The sequence below is a fragment of the Myotis myotis genome, unplaced genomic scaffold (genome assembly GCF_014108235.1).
Source record: "Myotis myotis isolate mMyoMyo1 unplaced genomic scaffold, mMyoMyo1.p scaffold_m19_p_12, whole genome shotgun sequence".
NCBI lineage: Eukaryota > Metazoa > Chordata > Mammalia > Chiroptera > Vespertilionidae > Myotis > Myotis myotis.
In genome coordinates this window covers 33,516,436-33,536,757 of record NW_023416316.1, presented here as the reverse complement: position 1 = coordinate 33,536,757, position 20,322 = coordinate 33,516,436, and the positions used below count along the sequence as shown (strand labels likewise).

General features: G+C 46.1%; 1 protein-coding gene across 9 annotated transcripts in view; it reads right to left on the bottom strand.

Moving 5' to 3' along the window:
* TLE1 (TLE family member 1, transcriptional corepressor) overlaps positions 1-20,322 on the bottom strand; it is an 89,956-nt gene continuing 69,634 nt past the window's right edge. For all 9 annotated transcript variants that reach the window (XM_036330738.1, XM_036330739.1, XM_036330737.1 and 6 more), the window contains 6 exons: positions 8,542-8,791; positions 6,766-7,013; positions 3,216-3,363; positions 1,690-1,840; positions 730-806; positions 1-589 (listed from right to left, as the gene is read on the bottom strand). In XM_036330738.1, the coding sequence (XP_036186631.1) occupies positions 482-589; positions 730-806; positions 1,690-1,840; positions 3,216-3,363; positions 6,766-7,013; positions 8,542-8,791 (982 nt within the window). In that variant the 3' untranslated portion in view covers positions 1-481. The remainder of the gene's footprint in view (positions 590-729; positions 807-1,689; positions 1,841-3,215; positions 3,364-6,765; positions 7,014-8,541; positions 8,792-20,322) is intronic.

Here is a 20,322-nt window from a genome sequence, read left to right as displayed (position 1 = left end):
TTATTGGTACTAAAGCCTTTACTGTAATAAACCAAATATATTTACAATTTATACAAATGTTTAACCTTCAACAAAAATACAAAAAAACATTTCACAAGATGCAAAACCAGGAAACAAGTTCATTGGAGACACCACTGCGCTACCAAGGACGGCACGTGAGGGGAACCCCAAGGAACAGAAAGGTAATCTGTGCAGGTCACACAGAAAGAAAAGGACCGGCTCTGCCTGGGCCACAGGCTCTGTCCCTCAAGCCCGCAGCCCTGGCCCCTCTGTCCACCTGGCCTCGGTGCTCCATTTGGTCTAGGCAGATAGATGACCTTCAGTTGATGGACGCGTCACCTCTTCTTTGTAGACTCAAAGTCATTTTGTGTCAAGGTTTAAAAACAGGTTTTCTTGTTTTTATAGTTACAACTCTTCTATTTCTACAAATTCAAAACATTTTGGCCCAATTCAACTATAAACATTAAACCACATAATGTTTTCAGTAGATGACTTCATAGACTGTAGCCTTCTTGTCCCCTGAGCCAGTGACTATGTACTTGTCATCCACAGAGATGTCGCAGCTGAGCACAGATGAGGACTCTTTGGACTGGAAGAGAGAAGAGTGGGGGCATGTTTACTGTAGAACAGAGATACTCAGGGGCCCTGCTCCCTCCAAGGCACCTTCCACTTGGGGTGTCACTGGAACGCCGAAGCCAAACTGTCCTTCTCGGTAAGGAACCGACTCACCTGGAATATACTAGCTCCGTAGGGGGTCCGCCAAGCGTTGAGGAGGTTATCTTTCCCAGTACTCACAAACCACTTACCTAGAATTAGCAAAGGAAGATGTTGTTTAACAAGATAAAATCCCTACTATACTTTAGCTCCGTGGACTTAATCAAACTCAGTGCATTTTTAATCATGAACTATCTTGTCCAAGGGCTGGGCTATGCTATGAGCAGAGACAGCAGTTTTAAATCCAGGCTCTGCTGTGAATCACCTGTGATCTTGGTTTAATGAAAGCAGCGGCAAGGACCATGTCAGCCTCCTTAGCCACGATGGGTAGCACCACACCCAGCACACAGTGGGTCCTCAAACAGGGAATCAGTGACTTTGCTGTCCTTGTTAGTCTCCCCAAGACAATATGGGGCTAAGAAGGATTAAATGACAGACTTAAGTAAAATGCCAGACACGATGCATGGCGCACAGAGTGTGGTCAGTGGTGATAGCTACTCATCCAGCATCGACCTCGTGAACAAGTGTTTGATCCTATGTGGACCTCTTCCCTCTGTATCCTCACTGCGGGGTGCAACTGTCAGGCTCAGCTACTCACTACATCCTGATTGTGGGCTCCGCACTCTGGTCACTCCCCCATGACTCCCTCCACTCCTGCCTGCCTCTTCAATAAATCCCCTCCCACCCCTCTTCAGAGCTGCAACTATTTGTGCCCCACCCCGACCCGACTCTCCCCACCAAAAACAAACGTGTCAAAACCTTGTATGAGGCAATTTCATTGCCTGCTGAATTCTCTCAAATTAGGAAAACAGACATCATTGTACTCTGAGGGACATATTAAGACACTGGAATTATTGCTTCCAGCTGCTCAGAGCACAATATTTTTTTCCAGATACGGTCTCGGCTCTATTTTTCTAAAAGTCTTTTCCACAGAGGCCACCGCTGTCCTCGGGGGGTCCCTTCAGCTGCACTCACCACAATAAGCAAACTTCAGGGACAGCACGCAGCTCTCATGGAGGTGCAGCTGGTACTTGTCGGGCTTGTTCACGTGGAGGACCTCCACGTTGCTGCTCTCCATGCCCACGGCCAGCCACTCCCCGGTGGGGCAGTACCCCAGGGAGAAAATCTACAAGAACAGAGCGGCTCACTGATGAGTTTGCCTAGGAACTTACGATGGAAAAAGGCAACAGGGAAAGGGGAAAAATAGCAAGAACAGGAGGACGAAATCAGCAAACTCCAGACTGAGGTCAAGTCGACAACAAGCAACTCAACCCAGATGAGCCAAGTGTTAAACATCTTTATATGAGACAATTAGAAAAACGGAAGCACTTATATGTGATGAAACTAAGAAGTTATTCTCAATATTAATGGTATTTGTATGTGTTGTTTAAAGGGATCCTTGTCTTTACAGATACTGAAATACTTATGGCTGAAATGACATCATGTTTGGCATTTACTAGTGTTTGGGGCAGGAGTGGTAGATGAGACAAGACGGGCCACGTGTCACTAACTCTTAAAGCTGGGTGAGGGGTAGGTGGGGTTACTGTACAATCCTCTGTCCTGTCAAATATGCTTTCCCATTCTCTGTACTCTCCTATGTATTTGAAAATTTCCACAAGAAGTTTAAAAAATAAAAGGGCAGACCAAACAAAATCCTACTCATACTGGGGAAAAGGGGCTAACACAGGGAAGAAACTCCACAAAATTTTAATAGGGACACAAAATTTAGTAGTATATATCATTATTTTCCATTTTTATCCTATTTATATTCTGAGTGAAATTATTTCATTACAAAAAAATAAGTCTAATATTGAAAAGAAAACTTCTACCACCAGAAAGCCCTTAAAATGGCACTCTTTCCCCAAACACACCTAGATTCATTCAGATGTTGTCATCTAAATAATCTTCACAATCCACAAAGTTGAGAGTTTTATATCATTTCAAAACTCCATAAATTTAGTCAGCCATGAGTCCATTTTCTGAAGGGTGAGTAATAAAACAGGCACCCAGGGAGAGGCTGCAGCATGTTTTTATGTTCCCTGATGCAAGAAAAATGAATTAACTTTCAGAGCTGTTGTGACTTTCCTCTACTTGTGATGTGCCTGCATGCTTTTCAAGCTCTGTTTATATGTGAACCAAATTATCAGCTCTCACCCTCACATGAGATGGGGAGAAGCAGACCCAACCTGCCGGGGAAAAACTGGATATTCCTGATTGCACCGATTCCTTAAATGAACTCATATATGACTGTAACAGCTATCAGGGCTTAACCTGCAGGAGTTTAGACACCACTCTAAGTGTTTCAAGGGCTTTTTGTTTGTTAGTGGTTAAAAAAAAAATCAGTATCTCAAATTTAAGCCTGGTCTGTTTGTATAGCTACTACTGTCATGGGGTACGAACGGAGGGAGAGGACACACACACACACACACACACACACACACACACACACATGCACACACACTCCACCACCTCCCAGATTCCAGGTAGAAGGAGCCGGGCACCTGTGAGGTGAAGTCGTGCTGCTGCAGCTGCCGCCCTTCACGCAGGTCCCAGGATCTGACCGTGTTGTCCAGGCCGCCCGTCCAGAGCTTGGTGCCATCATTAGAAATGTCAATACAGCTGGCCCCGTCTGTGTGGCCCTGGAATTGCCTGATAAAACAAACCAGATTGAATAATGATTTCCTGCCAGAGCTCAAGGTAAACACTGTTGTGTTGTTGGTTTTGGACTCGGGGTGTGTGTGTCATCTCTTCAGTGTCTGCTGATGTACAAGATCAAACCAACCTTCCCCGAGGAGGAAGACGGTACACCTGCAGATTTTCTTTTTCTTTCTTCATGATCCAAGTGCTAAAGAAATGGAATGCCATCTTAGGTCACTGCACAGAAGTCAAACACGCTACTATAGCTGTTCTTAAGACCCGCCTGGAAGGTAAAATCTCTCCCAGGTCTGGAAAAGTGTTTTTTGTGTTAGAAGAAGAAAAAAAGAGAGAGACAACCACACAGAATCCCAGCAGTATTCCTCAAAGAAAGATGAAGGCCTGGCTTTAATCCTGCAGGCCTGCATGGCCACATTACAGGCTCAGGGTCTAGCAGCGCTCACAACACAACGATGAGTCAACACAGCAGTGCCCTTCTAGCCAACAGAGCCTTGAGCTCACAGCGACTCATCCTTGCTCTCTGTTAGAAGGAGCCCTGCATTTGAAATCTGGACTCCCAGAGACAAAGGGTTGTGCCCACCTCCGGACCTGAAGGTGCTGAGCTGAGATAAAGCTAACTGCTGAAGCTGACCCCTGGCACCTCAGCAAGACTGAGCACAAGGTTGTTTTCTTAAAGGGAAACCTTGAGCTTTAATCACAAAACGACACCAAGAACAATCGGCCAACAGGATCTGCTGAGCACAGATGCTTCGCTAGGCAACAGGTGGGGCCGGCTTGGGGAGGGGATCAATGTAAGTTGCTGGCAGTCTGGGGGTCCGCGACCTGGTTCTGCATGCCCAGAGGGAGCTGGCGGGAGAACAACCAAAACAGGTGAGCTCAGGGGCCCAATCGCAATGGTAACAGGACCCAGTATAGAGCTGCTGGGAATTTCAATGCCAAGAGGGGATTTTCCATACCTGTCTTTCCACTCACTTATTATTTCCACAGGTCTCCATACTTTTAAACTGCACTTGGAATTTAGTAAGCGTGTAAGGGAATAAAACAGCACCACTGTTGGCCTGAATTCTGAGACAACATGAGAGCCATCCCTTCAAAAATCTTTCCTCTGCAAGCCATCCTCAACTTCTGTCTCTGTCCCCACCTTCACCGACACCCCAGTTCTCCCAAACTTACCATGCATGTGCACCCCAGTGAACTCCAGACTCCTCACCAGTCACACAGGCCTAGGGCAGACCCTGCTCCAAGTGCTGCAAGTGCAGCTTCTCTTTCCTCCAAGCACCAGTGACTCCCTCCATTTCATCCTCACTTCGTCTTACTTAGAACTCATGAAATACTCTCACTCCTTGACTACAAATGTCTTTGCTGATGTACAGCGGTTGGTAGGTGTCCCTCCATCCCTCTGTCCACACATCTCTGCACTACTCTAGGGCTCCGATAAGGCAGACCCCAGGACTGTTCAGAATGTACGGGTCACAGTAGATACAAAGATATTCATAGACTCTACACTGCCCTGTCGCTCAGAGTAGCTGGTATCCATAGGTGGCTGGTCCAAACTGAGAAAGAGGTTTATGAAGCATCACCCCATTATATCCAATAGGTACTGATCTCCAGGGGGCTGGCACAGAGCAGGGGTTCAGAACACAGACATGAGAACAGAATGCCCGGACCCAACCACAGCTCCATCATGCCGGACTGTGTGACCCCGGGCAGGTAAACTTAACCTCTCTGTGCCTCGAGCTCCTCTTCTATAAAATCAGAGTAACAGGAGTGTTGACATTATGAGGATTAAATGGGTTAATAGTTGAAAGCACTGAGAAATGGTATTTTGAAAGTACTATTTCCTAAGTTAAAAAACAAACACACACACAAACACACACACAGAAAAAAAACAATGAACACTTGCTAGGTTAAAAGTTTGAAGCAGTTGTCAGCTCTAGCTCCATTAATTTGCTCATTCTGCCCAGTGAGTGGTAAGAGAGAAATACCCACCACACTGTCACGTGCACAGAGGGACAGAGCCTGGCTCGGAGACCCTCACTGGAACAAGAGGGAGCTGCTCTGATGACCTCCACGGTCTGTCCAACCCTTCCTCCAGCACACGGGCCCAAAGCATTGGGAGGAGGCCTGCTAAGCAATTCATGAGCCTAAAATCACACCATAAACAAGTGTTTCAGAGTGAAGATGAACTGTGAAATGAAAGGGCGAAAGATGCTAGTTAGGCCTGGATGTTTTAGCGCTTACATTTTCAAAGATTTTTCCGTAAGATCTCTAGTGTGAGCACTGACTTAGGTGGAGGGAGGGAGCTGCCGGAGCCAAGACACAAAGGTGGTGAGTGCAGCTCTTGCTACGGTTAGAAGCACAGGTCCCAGGAAGTCAGGCTCATTCCTGGTGAGCGACTCTGGACAGGGCTTAGTTAGCTAGTTATCAAGAAACACGGATATGCCCTAGCTGGTTTGGCTCAATGGACAGAGTGTCGGCTTGCGGACTGAAGGGTCCCAGGTTTGATTCTGATCAAGGGCACATGCCCAGGTTGTGGGCTCAATCCTCAGTGTGGGGTGTGCAGGAGGCAGCCAATCAATGATTCTCTCTTATCACTGATGTTTCTTTCTCTTTCTCCCTCTCCCTCTCTCTCTGAAATCAAAATAAATAAATAAATAGAAACAAACACAGATATTTGAAAAACAATGTGTGTGAAATTCGTGCAATCTCCTCTTCAAATGTTCTTTTTGTTTGTTTTGTTATCCTTTATTAGTTGGCTCCTGTTTGCACAAACAAGGTTCTAGCCAAAGTCAAAACTATCTGCCCTAGCTGGTTTGGCTCAGTGGATAGAGCATCAGCCTGAAGACTGAAGGGTCCCGGGCTTGAGTCTAGTCAAAGGCATGTACCTCGGTTGCAGGTGTGCAGGAGGCAACCAATCAATGGGTCTCTCTCATGTCGATGCTTCTCTCTCTCCATCTCTCCCCCTCCCTTCCACTCTCTCTAAAAATCCATGGGAAAATATCCTCGGGTGAGGATTAACAATAACAACAAAAAAAGCCAAAACCATCTACCACTGAGGACCCTTCCTACCGCCATGGAATCTATAATGTGCTGCCATGTGGCGAAAGCCAGGAATACTTCTTAAACAAGCCTGGCACCTATAAGTGTCTGAAGAATGAAAATGGGAACATTAGGAAGTTAAATATAAAGTCTAGGGGACACTTGAGCACAGCATCAAGATGGTGAGTCCCCCAAGGGAAGCCACACAACTCCGTCTTTGCACTCCTAATACCAGGCTCCCAGCCTGGCACACAGTAAGATCTGAATGTGTGGGCTGAGTGCCTGGGGCAGCTGGAGAAGCAGGAGAGACAGGAGGCCTTCTGACCGCCCCGCTAATAGAAAACCACCTGTGCTCACCTCACCAGCGTTTGGTTGTGCAGGTCCCACACGGCGATGTTGCCGTCGCTGCAGCAGGAGAAGCAGACCTTGGAGTCGGGGCTGATGGCCAGGGCGTAGCAGGCAGGGGCCGAGGACGTCAGCTCCGCCTTGATGCGAGGGGTCGGGGCGGCCAGGTCCCAGATGGACAGAGTGCTGGCCTCCCCTCCCACTATCAGAGTGCAGCCATCGGGGAGCAATTTGCAGGAACGGATGTAGTTATCTCTGTTCTGTGAAATAAATACAATTCAATCGCTGCATGTACTACACACTAAGCCATAACAATGCCATGTTCTCTAACTGCTATCTTGGTTTTTGACCTGAAAAGTGGTATTTCACGGACACTAACAAGCAAGAATTCTGTCGTAAATATCGGGATCCGATTGCAGCTGCCTTCCTGGAAAGAGTAAACAAAATGAACTCAAAGGATTGCAAGCTCAGACAGGACTGTCCCTCACGTCCAGTTCTCACTGAGCAGACAGAACTGAAGTTATCAGTAGATGTGAGGTAGATACACACAGACTTCTCTAGGAAGAAAGCTCTTCTCAAAGCTGGTTTATAAATATTTGATCTCATCATTCTCTGTTATTTACTAGTATTTGGGGACTGTAGACCCCCTGCCTATGCTTTGGTGTCCATTACTCTTACCTGTACCTAGGCCTGCACCATGTCCTCATTAGCCAGGTGCCTCCTTGTCTAGGAATTTAACAGAGCTGCTTTCCTGTAACCTGGCTGCTGTCATTATTTATGCCTCTCAATCCAAAGACAAAAGAAATTAATAAAAGAGGGCATCTCTCCATCAAAATCAACACATCTTAAAAAGGGAAGTGGGACTTAAAATGACAGCCCTACCCCCAAAAGAAATAACTGCTATCCTTCAACCCAAATAGACATAGCTGAGTTATTTTTGCTATGTTTTCACCATGGTCTCTCACTCGAAGGTTGGAAATCCTGCCACCCTTCTTTTTGGAAGCACGCTCCGGAGTCCAGGCAGGCAGTGAGTGAAGAGCACCACCTGTACAGCCGCGTGCAGGCAGGCTCCAGCCAGGGGCAGGGTGGCCTTTTGCCTGCCTCAGGCCAACCGTACGTGGTTTGTAGACCCCGGGGTTACAGCTGAGCGACCGGAGCATGCCCAGCGCGTCCTAAGATCCTGGAAAATGCACAGTGGTATTCTCGGATGCTGAGAGGTGGACGAGGCACCTGGGAAAGCCTTCTCACCACTCCTGCTTTGCTGACAGCTGCCCTGATTTCTCACAGTGTGATCCATTAACCCTTTCCTGAAGTTAAGGTAATAAAACCCAGCCAGCTCCCCAGGCCTCCCTGAAAACACAGACTCTGTTCAGACTGGTTGTAATGCTACGTTATCAAATGTTTACTATTCAATATTTATCCAAAGGCTGCAGGGAAATTAAAAGTTGAGTGGGTTGCAGGGCTAGGAGTCCTGGGCTAGCTGAGCTTTCATCCATTAAATGGGAAACCCCCTTTTGAATACACATTCGAACAAGGACAGCTTCTGTAAATGACTCTAAAATATTTTTCTAAAAGAAATCCATCATGGGATTTAACCACCGAAAGAGCAGCAAATGAAAACTTCACATCTACAGGAGAGGGGTGGCAAGGAGCTAAATCGCTAACACAGGAAACAAAATGGGCTTCCATTTCCTCCTAATGGGAATTAAAACCCAGGCCTGGGCAGCTATTTCCTTACTGAGTCTCCGGGGAGAAATTACCCTTGTGCACCGGGTTCTGCTCACTCACCAGACAGTCAAGCTGAGAGACAGGGCTCTTATTGCCGGGGTGGCTGATGTCCCAGACCTTGACGCAGCCCTTCCCACCCGTGTACACGTGTCTCGTCGGGTTGCTGATGGTCACTGCGCACACCACCTCCCCGTGGTTCAGGGTGTTGATCTGGCGAGCGTGTCGGGGGATGCCGGGTCCGATGAGGGCGTCGGGGGGGAAAGGGACAGGCTGCATCTGCCCGTCTGCCGTCACATGGAAAGAGTAGGCACTTTGGGACGGGGATGATTGGAGAAGAGAGAAGGGCAGAAGAGGAAAACAGAAAAAAACATCTATCATAAAGCAGTTAGTCACAACCTCCACACACTTCTGTGAGAAAGACAAAGAAAAGGAAAGATTCGCTTATTACGATTTCCTTTTATAATCAATGTAAGTTGAAGCATTTATTGATGAAACAAATTTAAGAGAGTAACAGAACTCTAAGGTGTACCAAAAGACACATACATTGAACTGTATTTAAATTTTTAAATTGTGTGTATCCATTCCATAAAGCATTTCTTCAAATCCAATTATAAAACACTAAATGTGCCTCGAAATGAACATAACATGCCTCCTTCCATATACTTTATAACTGTATTATCCTAGCTAATAAAGAGGGAATATGCTAATTGACCCTCACGCCATTGCAAAGATGGTAGCGCCCACAGCCAATAAGGATGGAATATGCTAATTTACTGCCCCACCCTCAAAGATGGCGGCACCCACAGCCAATAAGGAGGGGATATGCTAATTGACTGCCACACCCTCAAAGATGGCGGTGCCCACAGCCACAAGATGGCAGTGCCCAGTCCCCTCAGCCTCACCGGGGTGGCGGGCACGTGGCAAGGCCGCTCCGCGTGCCTGCCTCTGGAGACCCCTAGACCCCCAGACGCAGGCAAGCCTCGGATGGCAGCTGCCCAGGCCTCCCCCCCCCCAGGCTCCCCCCCCCCCCCCGAGGCTCAGGTAACCAGGGCTGGCTGAGGATTGCGCTGTCAGCAGTGGCACCAGCAGAGGTGTGATGGGGGCGTCACCTTCCCCTGATTTCTGGGTCGCCTCCCGCCCCTGAGGGCTCCCGGACTGTGAGAGGGGGCAGGCCGGGCTGAGGGACCACCCCTCCAGTGCATGAATTTTCATGCACAGGGCCTCTAGTTTCTTTATATAATTTTAAATGATTATTTTTGATGATATCTCAAGCGCTTATGAACTCATAATAATTATAAACAGTAAACAGTGCCTCTCAACACAAACAAATACAGCTTTCTAAAGGTACCAATTTAAGGCTTTAATTTAAACTCTGTTTTGCATAACCAAGAGAAAAGAAAAGAAATTCTCTTGGGTCAATGGCTTTGTGACAGAAATTTCACGTTTCTCCTGCAACTATCTCCCTGTACACCTTGGCCATGAACTCCAGCAAAGCTCCCAGCTAAAAGACTACTCTTCCCAGCTTTCTTATTGCCAGCTGAGTCCCTGTTCTGACCACAGAGATGTAGGCAGAAGCTACTGGCTGGTACTTAGAGGAAGTTCTTAATCTAAAACAAAGGGGACCCGGTAGGGGCAGGAGCGCTATTTGTACTTTCCTCTCAATTTTGCTGTGAACCTAAAACTGACCTAAGAAATAAATTTATTAATTAAAGAAACAAAAGAAAGACAAAGAATTATAAAAGGGGAGGTGTGCCTGCCCTCTTCTCTTCCTCCTTCCTGCTGCCAGCAAGATAAGCAAAATGACTTCAGCAGCCTTTTGGGCCAAAAGGTGACTCTGAAGATGGAAATCAATTGCTGAGGGAAGCAGAACAGAAAGAGCAGAGGCCTTGGTGACACTCTGGGAGAGAGAAATAAACTTCTCTGCTATTTAAGCTTTTGTTTTCTTCTCCTATTAAACACAAACAAACTAATCTTAGTGCACACTTCTGTTTCCACACCAAAATCTCAATGCGTATTTTCTCCCTCATGTAAAAACTCCCAGCACTAATATATAACAAATGTTATAAAAGATACACAAAGATAATAAGATACTTTAGAGAATGAAACTACTTATATGTTCACCCCACATCCAAACTGATGGAATTAGGCACATGGCACCAAAAACTATGCTTTCTTTCTTTCACCAGAAGCATCCCTAGGTGATCTAGAAGGTCCACATTAAACCTTTTCTATATGTCCCTATACATCTATACTTATAATAGGGTAATATGCAAATTGGTTGGGATGCTGTCACGTAACGACCGATCAACGGGAGGGCAGGGCAGCGAGCTACGTGCAGCGGAGAGCTACAGGAGGGCAGGGCGGCGAGCTACGTGCAGCGGAGAGCTATGAGCGGCAGTGGGCGGGGCGGCCAGCTGAGGCAAGCGGCAGCGAGCTACTTACGCACGGATTCGTGCGCAGGGCCACTAGTAAACAATAAATGAAGTATATAAAGTTTCCTCCTTCCCATAACCCTCTGGGGTAAATCTGGACACTCTCTGGAACTTGTCATTGTCTCCTTGCAGTCCCTTTACAGATCTAAAGACTATGAGTATTAATACAGAATTTAAGTTTTCATTTTGATCCCAACTCAAAATTTGTAAAATAACTTAACAAGCACAAAATTGAAAACTGATACAAGGTATCAGGTCTCTACTGGCCTGCACGTAAAGTAAAACCCACATACATGCTTAGCTTGAAAATAAAATACATGCTATTATTTTCCCTCTATAAAAGCAAAATATCAAACACATGACTTTCAGAAGAATTCACCCCTGCCCCCAATCAAAGGATACAATCTTACATATCTGTTCTCTCCTGACAAACTGGTTACCATAACTAATATTAAATGGCTATGTGGCCCAAATCCTTAACGTTACTCTTCATCTAAATAACCGAGCACACAAAATGGGAAGCACACAGACTGCCCTGGGCAACAAATACACACATAAAACAACTACAGCTCAAAGCCCTTATGTCACCAAACGACTAAGCCTCATATTTTTTAATCCAACAGTATTCTTTGCTGCCCTTAGTAATGTAACAAGTCCACATGATAGTTCAATACATGCACATTATAGTTAATCAAACCTATGCCATTTATTATATTTGAAATCAAATAGCATTTTATTGCCCTGGGAAGAAAACTAATACAAAATAATACTGAATGTAAACTGAGTTGAAAAAATACAATCGAATTGAATGTATTTAGGGAGAACAGTGGTTGGCACAGGGAGAGAACTTGCCTCTCAAAGCTTTCTGTGCTGTGATGACAACGGCAGGTGTGGAGGTCAGTTTCTCTGCCATAAATCACTTCCACATAGGCCAAGTTTCCATCAGGAGCCTCTCAGCAATTCTGGGTTTTTAGGGGAAGAAAATTTTTTCTTGCGTCCACTGGAACCCTGCTTATTACAGAGTTAAATGTTCCAGATCAAAACAGATGCACCATGTCCAGGCAAAGAGCTGTCCTGTTGTCTCTGGAAGAGGCCACCTCTGCCCCAGGCATCCTCTGCTTTATGCTGTGCAGGAGGTCTGTGATCATGCTGAGCAATTTAAAACTGACTCACATGGCAGTGAACTGCTGCCAGAAGCTGCGGACACTTGTCCGTCCCAGGGGAAGCCCATATAGATGTTAATACCTCAATCCCAGGGGGCCTCGGAGGAAGCAGGCACTTGGTCGCTGTGCTGGGAGCCTAATCAAATGAACAAACCAGAACAACGATGCAGAGTGTGGAGGGTCCCAGAGAGGGGTGGACTGGAAGCAGTGACTAGGGAAGCAAGCGAGATGGTTTGGAATTCGCTTTTCATCCACAGGAAGAACAGGACCGTCTCCGAGAAAAGGCCGCGCTGACGGTGCACCATGAGGATGTTCAAGAGATACAGGAGGAAACTTAAGTTTCTGACTGAGGAGCTGGGAAAGGTCAGACCAACCAGGAAGGGGAATAAACAGAGAATACTTATGAATATATCTCAAGACTGAATTCAGGAAGAGTATGGTGTGACTGCCTTTACATTCAATCATAGACAAAATTCAAAATCTGAGTGGTGGTCACCCTGGTTGACCCAAAGGGACACAGGAGGGTTCTAGAGAGCTTTTGGTGAAGTCACTGAGCTACATACAAGGCAATTCACACACTTTCCTATTTCAATAATTACAATCTTAGATTCATTTGTTTATTCAAAAAGTTGGGGGGTGGGGGAGGGCGGCTCCTGACCAATGAACATGTTAGACTAGGCCCACAGCCAAGTTGAGAGCCCAGGCTTTGGTTTAAATGAACCTGAGTCATGAAGCCCCGGCTCACTGGCCTCGCTAACAGTGGCCTTCCTACTGGCCTAACCACCTGCGGCCTGTCACATGTCTGTTTGTTGATCCAAAATGTAGAAATAATAATACAACACAAAGGTTGAAGGGGCTGTGGTAATGACTAAGAGATGACAGCTGCAAAACTGCAGGGCACAACACAGTGCCTGACACCTGCAGGGGCCTTTGGGCAATGGCAGCATCAGTATTAAACACCCATGACTTTGGAAGAGGAAGAGGATATGCTAAAACAAGGGCTCGTATCTGGACCACTGGACAAGCAAGGGTCAGGATATGCGGAAAGTGAGGAGGGTGCAGGTGGGAGTCAGGAAAGCACAGGGCAACGGACAGGCACAAAATCAGGAAATTCAAAGGCACAGGAGGGTGGGGAGACGGCACAGAGAAGAGGACAGTTGGATAGGATTGTGGCAACCTGTGGGGCAGAAAGAACAGTCCCTAGAGCCCTCATTAGGGCGAAACTGCTAGGGCCACCCACCTTATCCAAGAAAGCGAACGGAGCCCCCACCTCACCCCGCCAGCTTTCTGAACCAAGCACCTGCAGGTCAGGATCCTAATGTGAAAGCCGGTTGTAGAACTGAAGAGAATAAAGCCCACTGGACATCAAGGACTTAAACCTGAATGAAATCGCACATGGTCAAGCACGAGACTCTTCATTTATTGGGCGCACAGCAGAGAGGGAGGAACTGGAGAGTCCCCACAGGGATGCCTCGTAGTAGCTGTGGAAAACCGGAAACAAGGCTGCGTTCGGGGAAGCAGGTTGTTTTTTCCTGGCAGGCTGGCTCCTGTTAATAAAACTATGCTGTGCTCTGTGACCAAAGGAAAACAGGTGTTTACAGAGTTATTGGTTCCCTATAAATAGATAGCAACAGCAGCAGCAGAGGCCAGTAAACAGTAATGAAGAACCACGGACCCCAGAGATAAAGGCTGTGGCCAAGACCCCCTCGGGCTGTGGACTTGGCACGCTTGACGTAGGATTTCTTGCGTATTTTCAGGTATCAAAAATCTGATTATGTCAAAAACCTTTGCTCGCACGTCAAGCTCTTTGGAACCCAGTTCTTCACAACTGAGCCTCTTTCACGGCACCATCCTTTATCCTAAGCTCCCAGCCACGTGGAGCAGGCCAGTCCCCTAAAAATCGTGGGCTGGGCTGTTCCTCTCTGTGTTGCACACAGGCTGGTCCCTGCTGCCTAAACCAGCACTGCCTCCCTCAGACATGCACTCACGTCCTCCCTCCCTTGTCTGGCACACCACCCCAGGCGGGATGATTCTTTCCCAGGGTCCGGCTCATCCTGTATCTTCCTCTCAATCTCGACTACGGCACGTCTCACACTCTGGACTATTTGCTGCACATGTTCATGTCTGTCTTTCTCATTCCAGAGTTCTTTGGGGACACATGGATGACTTCACCAGCTAGCACACAGCTGGCACTCAGTGAATGAACCCCAATGCTCCGAGCTGTTACTAATACCTATCACTTATAAATGAAGGCGTGAAAAGTTGCTCTGGCAAGGGAAGTCAGCTACTATGAGAATGTGGAGAGTCCTCTGACCTCCTGGGTTATACCAGCCAACTTTTCCCAAGGAATTTCTAGTAGTTGAACCAAATATTGATAAAAGATGGTATCAACTTTCCCAAGGGGGGGGGAGGAGAGCAGTCCCCCAATAGCTGATATGAACAGAAATGCAACAAAAGCAACTATAATAAAGGAGTGAAATCCAAGCCAGCAGAACCCAGTGGATGCAAGAACCTTGCAAAGCAAGCTGAGGCAGGCACAGCCAGAGGTCACAGGCAGCATGCTCGATCCTGTGGCTGGTGGCTGAAAAGAATGCAGTAACTAGTGAGGAGGCAGGTTACAGTCTCAGTTTAGCCACTACTAAGATGTGCGGATCTTATCTAGCTCATTTGGGCATCATTTCCCTACTTTTACAATGAGCCGTGGCAAGGCTGACCCTGTACACCTGACTGCTGAGGTGTGGAGTAAATGAAGTGATGTGGGACAGTACTTCCAGAAAAGTTATGAAGTACACCGCAGATTCGACCTTGGTTCCCATGTCCCAGGAGGCAGCGTGCTATGCCTTCGTATTTAGAGAGGAGGGAAGTAGTACAGGAGAGGACAACTGCCCCCCTACGCCCTGACTAGTAAGTGGGAGAACCAAGATCCCGGTCCAGGACAGGATGGTTATAAACCTGGAGTTCGAACCTTTACTGTAGCTTCCATATCAGCACTACCGCTGACATTTTCACCTCAATAGGGAGAACGTGGGCCCAGCAGGAAGGAGACACCCACCCTGCACTACAAGAGACATCAGACATGTCAACATATGCGTGCACTTCTTTACAGAGCCCTGGGCCCAGGAGGCTTGGAGGGCTGGAGTGTCTGGGCTCATTCTAAGATGAGAATAGTGCAATTATGATTCTGGAGTGTACTCTTACCTTCAAGAACCAGGAGAGTGAAGGTGGTGGCTGGGGGTGGGAGGGTGTGACAAGGGATCATAAGAAAATCAGTCATATTACTCTAAGATTTCAGCAAACGAAAACAGGTCCTCAGGACTTTAATTCATCTACGATGGTAAAAAATTTTCTCTTTGCCAATATGACACTTAACATTTCTTAGGGTCTGTACAACCAACCCAAAACACCTATAAAATCCTTTACTTCTTTCCCAGGACTTTTCCAGTTTGGCATCCCGACAGAATAGAGGGCTTTATTAACAAATTACTACAAGTTGAGGACTTCAAAGTATTAAGATAGAAAACTTTTTGTTTGTTTCCTTATGAGGTTGACTATATTGCTATTCCTGTTATTAAAAAGGCAAATGCAGAAAAAGCAAATGGATATGAAAAAGTAAATTACCAGAAAGAGAAAACAAGAAGAGATGGCCTGATCAATAAACTGGGAGGATCTCTGGCCAAAGTTGACACTTATGATTCTGTGTCCTAGGCCCTTCTTCCTCCATCAATTAAATATTTTCAAATTTGTTGATGTGCTGAGGCAGCAACGAGGCTCCAATGCAGGAAAAAGATACAAACCAAGAGATTTCATGGACAGCAAGTGAGACAAAAATAAATTTAAAATACAGCCATTTCAAAGCTCAATTCAAAAATTCTAGCCACAAATCCAACCACTATAGGCAAACAGCACGACTACACAAGAACTAACAAACTACTTATATATGATAAGCAGAAAGTAATTTCTGAAGAAGGGAAGAGGTAGAGAAATAAAGAGAGGGTTAATTGTCTAGCAGGTTAACGTACCTCACATCAAAAGAAAGGGCCTCATATGTCAATATAATCTCAAGAAATTAGCTACACATTCCCAGATGATCAAAGGGTAGAAAAACAGAAGTTAAACTAAACCCATATGGTGATAATAAGGCACAAAACAGGTATGTTACTTTTCGTATTTAATAGACAAAAACACCCAAATGTCATAACAGGTAATTTTCAAATCCACTAAATAAACTGGCTGTGGAATCTAGACATCAGAGGAACCAGAAGTAAATTCAGTAATGGAAAAAGGGGGTGGGAGGACACGGCCACTGAAGTGTCCTTTGGCCAGAAGCCAGGGTGGCCTCTCTTCACAACATGTTTCCTAAGAGGCCATTTTACCCCAAATGTAGTTAACGTTTTCTTTTCCCTTTAGGCTCTGACTCCTAAAAGGTACTTTAACGATTTATTTAAATAGTAAACAAGTGGGTGGAAGATTTCCCAATTACATGTCTAGCGTTAAAACACAGGGTGAAGGAACCTGGAACTAAGATGGAATCTTAAGCCAAACTATTATTAGTGACTTCTAGGTGCTACGAGGTGGAGCACAGGCCCCAGTATTTATGGAGGACAGCAATGCTCCAGGGCTAGAAAAAACGTCTCCACAACAAAGAGATGTCAACCTGACTGAATTTCCAAACCTCTTTCGCCAGTTATCTACACAGAGCTTAGGGAATACACTGCCTACAACTAAAAATGAGTTCCAGTTAAGCTAACTAAACAATGCCAAATAAATCTCACCCGAAGGATTTGGAGACTGTCAGGGTTACCACTTATAAGACAGCACCACTGCCCTGCCGGCCGGGTTCAGTGGTTGAGCGTCGACCCATGAACCAGATGATCAGGGTTTGATTCCCAGTCAGGGCACATGCCTGGGTTGTGGGCTGGATCCCCAGAGGGGGTTGTGCAGGAAGCAGCCGATCAATGATTCTCTCATCATTGATGTTTCTGTCTCTCTCCTCCTCTCCCTTCCTTCTCTGAAATCAAGAAAAATATATTTTAAAATAAAAAATAAATATATTAAAATAAAAACCAGCATCCCTAAACTCTAAAATGCAAAATGTGAACCTCCTTCTGGAAGGCTGAATCTCAGGGTTTCCTACAGTCCTGGGCTCATCTCCCACCAGTCAATGCAACAAACAGTTGTTTACTGGGATGCTCCAGGGAAAAGGGGACTTCAGAAGCTTCCATTCTTGTGGGGAAGCAGCAGATACAAATGACATGTAGACATCAGTTTACTCAAGGCCAAAGGTGAAAAGGCGGCACGAGATGCTACAAGGTGCCACTGGAGAGAGATCATATATGTGAGGTCATCAGGAAGGCTTTGTGAAGAAGGCAGCAACTAGAGTGGTCTTTGAACAGAAAATACTTCCTTAGGAAGAGGAGAAGACTGATGAGAAGGTAAGCTGCTCAGAATAGAAGGAGGAAACTTCAGGGAAAAACTGGATATCCCATCTGGCCTGAGCACAAGAAGCAAACAGACATGAGGCTAGAGTGATGTTATCGAGGGCCCTTGAATGCCGCATGGGGAGCTTACATGCAACTTTTGAAGACCTCCAAGCAAGAAATGGATCAGAGATCAGATAAGTACTTTAGAAAGGGGAAAACTCATCTAGGATCCTTTTGACAAAAATGAGTATAAAATAAGAATTTTAACAAATAAAAGACTGAGTAAAATGAGAGTTAAATAGGAAGAATCAAAGGCTAAGTTTGGGCCCAGATATCAGAATGGGGAATATGCCTTTAGCAAAGATATAGAAGTTAAAAGAGACCAGTGTGGGAGAGGGAAAATAACCATGTTAATTGCAAAACCCTATCAAGATCTTAGATGACTTTAGCACCAAAAACAAGTACAGGATAATGGCGACATGAGTCATCTTGCACTCATCCAATTTGATAAAAAGAATGTAAGGCCACGGGACCTTTAGCATATGCTGGTTCCTCCAGCTAGAGGTTATGCCCTGCCCTAGGAGGTTAATGCAGCTCAGAAAACACTTCTGAGAATCTTTCTTTGACCCTCCCCGTGGATGGGATCAGCCCGTCATGCTTTCACAGAAGAGTTCCTCTGTCATAGCTCTTATCTCAATTATAATTAGGCATTTATTTTTTGCAATGATTTGATTAATGTTTCTCTCCATCAGTAGGCTGTGAGCTCCCAATAGGGTCCCCTATGCCCATGCAGCAAGTCTTGATGAAATCTGTGGAAGAGAGGACAGGAGGGGGGTAACTGTTTAGATTTCAGTGAGCAGATGGTGCAGGAACCTGAATCACATCCTACAAGATAGGGCTGATGCAGGGACACGTTCAGCCAGAAGAGACGCCTCGTGGCAGATGGTGGTCTCCAAACATATCTGAAGAGCTGTCGTGAGGATGATGGATGAGTGGCACACTATGTGGTCTCAGGGGGAAGGAGAGAACCAGGATTGATGGGTAAAAGTTCCAGGGAGACAGATCTCAGCTCAAGGGCTGGAAAAGTTTTCACACAGCTGGAGAAAACGGATTGTGCCAAGCAGCAGCAAGTCCCTTCACTAGATACGCTTGGTCAGAGGTGCACAGCCACTTGGAGAGGCTATCGCAGGAGGCGAGCCACAGATGAGCATTCACACCAGAGGCATCTCAAGGTCCCTGCTGCCCACACTGGACTCTCCTGGAGGCAGGCATCCATTTGCTCCCTGTGCTGGGAGCTTATCTCACTCTGTCCCCAACAGCCCACCCTCTCTGTCCCTTTTCCTGGGGGCTATTCCTTCTGCACATGCGTCAGCCTTCAGTGTGTCCACCTCACCCCAGGAAGCCCTGCCCTTCCTAACTGGTCATTCTTTAAATGTTTGCCTATAACCCACTGCTGTCATCACAGTACTTATCACTGACCGCACACATAGCTAAAGCATTCGTTGTTCCTTTAACGTCTCCACTACATCAATAGGCCCCCAGGCGGGGAAAGCAAACATTCTTTTGCCTGAAGCATGCCCACCGTCCAGCACAAAGCCTGCCATGCAGTTCCTGCTCAAACATCCATGAATAACCATCCAAATATTTCCATTGGTATTTCTCAGAGAGACCCTTGCAAAGCTTTTTCCACCTTGTTCACCCAACTCTGGACTTACTGGTTTGTCTCCCTTTCTCTTAAGTGTCTCAGACCAGTGCTGGTCTAAGTGTGGTCTGCAGACCTTTGCTATTGTCAACTCACTGAGAAATGTTTATACAACAAAGTCAGTTCATGACTCTTATACTAAAAAACTGGGGTCCTTTGTGTCGTCCCCCATTCGTCTGTGTTGTGTGTAACAAGAGTGTCAATGTGCCAAACTAGGAAAAGATGGGTCTGTGATCATAGCCGGTAGAGGAGCACTGTCTCGAGCAGCATCACTTTAGTAACCGGAAAGAAGTCACTAATTCATGGGTTGATATGGGTATAAGGCTGTACAGCCCAGATCCTGTTGACAATGGGAGTTCATTTTGCTCTGATATTAACTCCATCTTGCTCACATGATATGCACACATCAAACTTGAAAGACAATCCTAAAAAACAGATTTTAATTGTTTTAGACAGCAAGGACCGCTCTGATCCAAAGACCAACACCAGTGGCCATTTGACCCAGGGGAGAAAAGCATCCTCCTATGTGAGAGTCACAGCTTTGTCCCCGTGCCACTGTCCTTGTCTCTGGGCGCCTCATAGCCTGTTTACACTGCTGTAAGCACAAACCCAAAGTGCTCACAAGCCACGCACAGGAGTATTTTGGCTCTAATAAGCATGACACCAGTATTATTGTTCACTGAAGGTTTAATCTTTGTGTCTAATCACGTTATTGACATACACAATACTGTATACAAACACACACAACACTGCATACAAACACACACAACACTGTATACAAACACACATGCACAAATACTGGGAACTAGGTGTCCGTTAACCATCCCCTGCACAACAGCCTTGGAGACCAGCAGTGTAGTTCATACCTCTGCCCACCTTCCCTTCAACTTCCTCACATATCGCATTCAAGGTGGGGTCTTGGCAGCGAGGCACATCTCCTACCAATAACTCTTGAAACTGGCTTTCCTTAATGGTTGGTTGAACTTAGCTTTATGTGCCCATTATTTTCCCAAAGATCCACCAATGACTATGAATTATTGCCTTTTATCACAACATTACTTGTTTTCCCTTTATCTGCTCACCAGACAATAGGACACCCAACAGCTACCCTGCCAGCAAAGCAC